This window comes from Montipora capricornis, chromosome 14 (genome assembly GCF_036669925.1).
Source record: "Montipora capricornis isolate CH-2021 chromosome 14, ASM3666992v2, whole genome shotgun sequence".
NCBI classification, from domain to species: Eukaryota; Metazoa; Cnidaria; class Anthozoa; order Scleractinia; family Acroporidae; genus Montipora; species Montipora capricornis.
This window is the reverse complement of record NC_090896.1, coordinates 33,230,057-33,237,556: the sequence shown is the minus strand read 5'-3', so window position 1 is coordinate 33,237,556 and position 7,500 is coordinate 33,230,057. Positions and strand designations below refer to the sequence as shown.

The following is a 7,500-nucleotide window of genomic DNA, read 5'->3' as shown; positions in this document are numbered from 1 at the left end:
CACATCACAACAGACTTAGGTGCTATCCACTTTACAACTATCACTACCTACAAAAGCGATCTTATGGAAGTGAACAGTGCCACTCTGATTACACTACGTACAATGTATAAAACTTTCACTAACGCTTCAACAGGCAAAACACCCACATTCAGTTTATCAATGAGATCAAGGAGAATGGCGAGATACTCTTTCTAGACAGCTTGGTTACCTGCGACAGCAACAAACCTTCACATACTAACAGACTCTTTAATGAACCCTGTTACAACCCTACAAACCTTAACAAGACAAGAGCCACTGGTTGTGATTCACGTGACAGCCTAGCAGACGAAAAGTACCTAGCCAATTAATTTAGTCAGAGGAACCACAACTGTGACTTCATTACACACAATGCTTATATCATACAAAAGCAAACCCTACGAACACTAACCCTACACCGTAAGAACTTCTGAAACTATCTCACGGATCCTGCAGCCTTACAACATTGATGTTGCTCACAGAAAACTAAAAAAAATATGAAAACTACTGACGAATTTTAAAGAGGAAGATGAACCAAAGGAAAGAGTAGTAGCAGTTTAGAAAATCAAGTGCTGGGACTGCCGGGTCACTTACGCAGGTTTAACCATCAGAAATTTAAAGGACGTCTAACTGAACACAAAAAAGCAACGAGAAATGGTGACATCAACAATAACATTGCTGAACCCCATTTTACAGACAGGGACTGTGCTGGATGTGTTACATACAATAGACCATACTGGAAAGCTTGCTTACTAATTTAGGACAGAGACCACTAGGCTGATGCCTACAAATGACTTGTGTTATCCAGAGATGCACATAATTGAATGCAGTCAGAATTTGATAAGTATCACAGAGTGATCCCTAATTCGGCTATAAGCCATGCAAGCACAATTTGGGCAAATTTGGAGCCGAAGAAGGGGTCTTGGCTGATAGCCGAGTATTTTTGAGCAAAAAAATTTTCTCAGCAAATTGAAACAGTAACAAATGAACATGTATTCACTAACAAGCCGAGCTAAATTACTGGTGAAATGAAGAGCAATTGTTGTTGGTTATGGACTTTTATTATTTGGTAGCTTTTTGTTCATAAGCTGATGCAATGACGACGCTTCCATTTCTAATACCAACCAAGGCGATGAGAACCTTCTGTTGACACAGATCATGTAGACAAGCTTGTCACAGGACACCATAGCACCAGTGGATTTTGTCTTGTATAAAGCGACATTCTCCAAGCGAAAAAACCGTACGCATTAGAGGGTAAATGTTATGTTGACTTCTTTGCTCTGAAAACGACTCCAACAGTCGTTGATCAAGCTTGGGATACTTTGGCATAAAGCAGGCCATTGTCTTTCGTTTGGCTGACAATTTAAGAACAGATTTGTCCGATCTTTCCTCCAGCAATGGACCATCGACCCCGGGGGGGGGGGGGGGGGGGGGTTAAAAAAACAACTCACGATCACGTTGCTTGTTTGTTTCTAATCTTTCGCTTTCATGTTATTGCTTTGAGTATAATTTTTCAGTCAATGTCAAATTGTATTTTTATGAAAATTCCATGGTCGATAAAGATCAAGACCTAAAATGGGTCTCGGCTTATAGCCGAATATTGTGCATTTACAATTTGTTTCGATCAAGTTGATTTTTTGCGTAAAAAGTTTGGGGTCTCGGCTTGTAGCTGAATAAGTACGGTAAAGAAAGTTAACATCACTTAGTGTCCCCCAAACTCTGCTTGTCAAGGAAGGATGAGCAGGTGCATTTACCCCGAACTAGTCACAATGCTTAACAGTTCGAAATACATGCAGTAGCAAAATGCTTGTACTTATTGGGACAATTTGTGTTAGGTATCAAATTTGGTCATTCTTCTAATTATGTGCATACAGTGCAGAAGCAGTATTGTGGACTGTAAGAACATTAGTGACTGTTAATGATGAAAGGTAATAGTAAAATGAATAAAATAATGCAGAACATTTTTTGTTCTTTTCACTATAACCTGTGAATGGAACGGAATGAAATTATATCACCACTGACCATGGCTAAAGAGGTGATGTCGTCCTTATAACCTCAGTCACTTAAACATCCACCACTTCAGAAATCATTGCTATCATTCACTGATTCGTGGGAGAAAAGGTCAAATTCACACTCTACCAGTTGTGCCGGAATGATAAATGAATGGTTGCTTTTTAGATTGTATTTTCAGGTGCAAACTATCCCACTCGTGACTCTCAAAGGGCTGCTAATCCTCCAGTCTAACTGTGATAACAGTGTCAAGGTCTTCCTCTTGATGGATTGAATTTGGCATGCCGTCTTTAGAGTGGTAAATCATAAATTACTTCACAAAGTTACAATCAGGTGAAGTGTTACTGAAAAAGACTACTGGTGCAACATTTTTCAACTCGCTCTTCATACTTTTTCTCTGTGATGTAGATGTAGGTAGTTGTGTAAGAGAAAAAGAATAGAGTCAAGGTTCATTCAGGGTAATGAGTAGAAGTTCAGGTAGGTAAATTAATTTGATCAACTGAATCTCTCTTTCTGTTTCAGACCAAAAAATTGAGATATAAACTCCAGGTTTTCATCTCTGTGTCATCTACTAGAGGATGAGTGGAGAGCCAATCAAATTCTTGCTAACATATAAGCAGGGAGAACATTAAATGTGACCTTTGAGACCACACAGAAGAGAGCAAAACTGAAATCTTGGTGAGCAATTTATAATGATTATCATTATGACGTCATTTTACTTCCAAGAAGACATGAGGGTGGCTCACATCAGTTTCAACAATTCTGAGAGAATGTCTTAGTAGAACAATTGACTCTACAACACTGTTTCATGCAAAGACAATGCCATGGTGCCCATGAGAAACCTCAAGCACCAATATGCACTTATGGAATCAAAAAAGCCATCTAAAAACATTTTGTCTTAAAGGGGGCTTACCACAGTTTCCAAAAAAAAAGATCAAGACTTTGAAATCTGTGAAATTAAGAAACAGGATGTCTCTTCTGAAGTGTTAGTTACTGCAATTGATGTAATGTGTAGTTTTACCTAACAAATAAATGCCAAATATAGTGACCGAGCTCCAAGAGGGGGACTGGAAACTGCATGTAGACATTTCAAAGGCCTGTTTCTTAAAACCTGGCCATACGACTAGGGTTAAAATTTTGGGAATTAGTAAACAATAGGAAGACAAAACTGTCAACATTTTTTAAAAAGATCTATCAGACGATTTTTCAGTTATAATCCAAACAGACAAAAATCGACGTTTTTGCGAAAATGCCTGTCTGACAGATTTAACTGTTTATTTCTAGACATCCTGAAATTTTAAGGTGGGGTCGTATGGTCTAGTTTCCAGTCCCCCTGATTTGCATTCATTTGTTAGGTAAAATTATATTTTACAGCAATTGCAGTGACTAACACTTCAGAAGAGACGTCCTGTTGCTTTAATTTCACATATTTCAGAATCTTTTTCTTCAGAAAACTGTACTAAGCCACCTTAAGTGCTCACATGACTGCCAATTTTCATGCAGGAAAGTGACTTGTAGGCTAATTAACAATTGTTCCATGAGCGCACGTTGGATATGAGATGGTAAATAGCCAACGTAGCGCCGAGTTGGCTATAACCAGTCTCATATCCAACGAGCGCGAATGGAATAATTGTTTTATTAAATTCCTTAAACTCCAAAAGTTTAGAAAGTATGAAATACGAGTGAAAAGAAAAAACTTGATGTGAACTCACATGTGATGTTGTGTAAGACCTTGTGGTCAGACAGACGCAGTCCTTACAAAAACATTTCTTACCTTTTCACGTACTTCTAGATGTCCGAAGTGATTCAAACTTTCCACAAGAACGTTTTTTTTTGCTTAGCACCGCCTAGCGCAATCATTTACCACATAAGGTCAAACTAAGGTAGATGAGCTGATAACCGAGATTGAGTGAACCAATCAGAGCACGAGACATGCATTAACCCGAGGTTGAAAATTTAATGTAATGTTTAAAAAATGAGCAGCAGTGTTTTATTGGGGTTTAAAAACACTAGGTGTAGCCGAGTGTTTTTAGACCCGATAAAACACGTGCTGCGAGTTTTTTGAATGGCTTAAAAAACATTCCACAAAGAGTCCCTCTGGACTCAAAACAATGGTTCAAATTGTGAGAGGTGAATATTAGCATACAAGAAAAATAAGCTATGCCTTATTAGCATTCTTTATATAAAAAATACTAACGAGGAGTGTTTTATCAGGATATAAAGCTCATACACGTGATGTTTTATCGATGTTTTGATAGGCTGCTATCCACCGAAGTGGAGGTGGCTAGTGGTGGATATTTAATGAGTGGCGAGGTAAATATCCACCATTATTAAATTTTCAACCTCAGTTAATGCATTTATCATGCTCTGATTAGTTCACTCAATCTTGCAATTGATTGCAATCGTTGCTAAGCTAATTTTCTTTTCACCAGAAAGCGAAATTTCTCTCTGAATAAAGCAAACAAAAAACCTTTTGTGGAAAGTTTGGATCAATTCCGAGGTTTAGAAGTACGCGAAAGGCAAAAGATGTTTTTGTGATGAGTCTGCATCTGTCTGACCACAAGGTATTACCCAACATCGCATCTTCATCAAGTTGTTTCGATTTCGCTTGTATTTCGTACTTCCAAACTTTTGGAGTTTAAGGAATTTAATAAAACAATCATTCCATTCGCTCTTGTTGGATATGAGACTGGTTATAGCCAACAAGGTGCATAGCGCCGAGTTGGCTATTTACCATCTCATATCCAACGCGCGCTCATGGAATACCTGTTAACTAGCCACTGACACTGAGGTGAATAGTTGTTTTAGGATATACTGAAACAGTGAGATAATATAGCACAAAAAAATGATTTTGAGCCATTTGTTCCTGCAAATATGCAACATTTCCGGGTGCAAATTCCACGGAGGTGAGTAGCCAATCAGCGCGCACTTTCCACGCTATCCATTAAGCTGCGTTTATATTTCTTTGAACCAAAGTAGCATCAAAGTATGCCTGATTGTTAATGGTCGCTTTGTTTACAAAAGGTTATCTTTCAAAATGATTAACAGAGTCAATTTTTAAAATAATATTAATATCTACCTGGTATTGTATAAGTCAAATCTTGACGGGTATATTTTACCTTTTTGGGTTTTAAAACCCATCTAAGTCATCACAGTTGCAACAACTTGCATGACCAGTTGCAAAGGAAGTGTGATATAATGAGCACTCAGATGGTAAACAATGCAGTGAAATTGCATAGGCATGAGTTCCAGTCTGGTTCAGGTTAAATTCCTATGTAAATTGCTCAAGCTGCTTGCAACTGCAATGATCATTCTTACTTGGAGTCAATACAACCGCAGTTCAAAAAAATGTCTTATTGTCATACCATCGTAAGGGTTTGTCAACAGTCAGCTCCTCAATAGGCCACTTTCTATTGTATTAAAATTCAGCTTAAAAGCGAGGTTTAGAGGACAAAGACAAAGGAAAGTGGATGATATGCTGATATGATATGCAACATGTCTTTGTTGTTTTTGTCCTCACTGCCTCACTGTCAAGCTGAATATCGATATATGGCCTATTTAAGATATTATTAAAGATCATCCAGTGGTTTCCTTCTCCACTTTTTGCAATTTCAATTACTGTAAACATTAAAATACACTTAACAATCAGTAACTCTAAGCTACGGCCTCCACAGACAAAGCAAGTTTTTATCAACAACTGTTAGTGTTTGGACATGCATTTTCACATACGAATAGTTTAATTGTGGGGAGCCTCCGAACTTAATTCTAATGCGCATGATTATATCAGGCAAAATGAAGAACCACTGACTTCAAAAATTGTTTGCGTCACTGCAAAAAAGACTTGTGTAATCAATAACTTGTTCGCAGATGGGACCAAGGGAATTATTGATAACAAATGGGCCGCATTTGTCATCGACATAAACTGCCCTTTGTCAATGGCTTGATTTTTTCACAATTGTAGTTGATAACGTTTTGTTATCCACAACCGAAAAATTATCGGTAAGAACTTGCCTCATCTGTGGAGGCCCAAGTGTCTGTCTCACCTTGGTTTTACACAAAAACAGCTGCATTTAGCCTATCACATCATAAATCAATCCCCAGAGATTTGTAATAAGCCCTACAAACAGCACAGGAAAAAAATCACGTTTAAAAAAACTGCTTTCTGTTAATAACTCCTTTAATCTGAAAAGAGAAAATTAAATTTAAAAAAAACCCATGTAGCATTTTTTGCAAGCCAATTTTTGTCTTGAAGGTCCTCACTTGTACCTCAAACTCATTCCCAATCCATCCCCCACTTCCTTAAAGCCTAAACTTGACGCAAACAGCGCCATAACAAAAAACAGTTTACAAACAGTACCGCTTGAAACGATTAGTGCATGTGCACGCAGTAATACCTCGTCTTTGCCGATAGTGTTTACCGCAAAATCACTTAGGTTGGACGAAAACCGCAACCGAGGCAAAGACGAAAGAAACCGAATGCCGCGGCCGCTTTAATTGCCGTAATGTGCCGCAAGAAGACAATGGTTGCAAATCATTGTTTAATGTTATCACACCTAGCTCCCCAAGGTAAAGAATGAATGTGCGAACTGCTTTTCACAGCACGGACGCACTGCAATGAAAGCCTGTTATGTTCATCTCACTTCGCCATGACAGAGAACAGAGAATGTTGATAACCTTTCATCATACGTAATTCTTAAATCTTTATATTAAATAACTTGTACGTTTTTCGCTTTCATGATGAACAGTTCTCCCAAAGGCGTAAAAAGGACATTTCTTAAAAAAAAAAAAACTGAGTGGATTTTGTGTAACTAGTCGCCGTCAGTGCATTCCGACAGAAGATATATTTAGAGCTAAACGCTGTTCAAATAGAAATGTTTACGGGATAGCTGTTGAAAAGCTCCAACCTTGAACTAAACCTTTGTCAATGAATCAAATATTATGCCAGCGAAGAACTGTAACGAATCCTTTTCTTCCGTCTTTTGTCGATGGGATCGAAATGCCTTTCGCGTAACTTTCAAGGCCGGCTGCTTCGAGCGGCGTCACCCAGAGGGTGCAAAGTGCAGGTTGCAGGTCACTGTTTTACTAACTGAAACAACCCAAACCTTCACAAACATACTAACCTTGGGCTTAAACATTATTCTTTAGGCCTAATGTTAGCATTAGTAAAGTTTTGGGTTGTTTCAGCTATGGTGAAACAGTGACCTGCAACCTTGCACTTAACACCCTCTGCTCGACGCTGCCTGAATTGAGAGATACGTGAAAGGCATTTCGCAGTTTACACCCTCCATTTGGTCACCATTAAGACGAGATTTCCCAAACACATGTACATGTACATGTAGTCTTTCGCCGTTACAACTGAAAATCAAGGAGGTTTTGCACATAGGTTGGGAAAACCCCTCATTAAACAAGGAAGTTAATCATCTCAATTTAACACTTTCGTTTTAGTTTTTCCGTGTTAAAGTGCTACTATGATCA

The 7,500-nt window shown here is 38.3% G+C and overlaps 1 protein-coding gene across 3 annotated transcripts in view; it reads right to left on the bottom strand.

Moving 5' to 3' along the window:
* The window catches only part of LOC138032214 (spermatogenesis-associated protein 6-like), a 37,963-nt gene that overhangs the window by 2,628 nt on the left and 27,835 nt on the right, over nucleotides 1-7,500 (bottom strand). For all 3 annotated transcript variants that reach the window (XM_068879834.1, XM_068879833.1, XM_068879835.1), the window contains exon 11: nucleotides 6,069-6,142. In XM_068879834.1, the coding sequence (XP_068735935.1) occupies nucleotides 6,109-6,142 (34 nt within the window). In that variant the 3' untranslated portion in view covers nucleotides 6,069-6,108. The remainder of the gene's footprint in view (nucleotides 1-6,068; nucleotides 6,143-7,500) is intronic.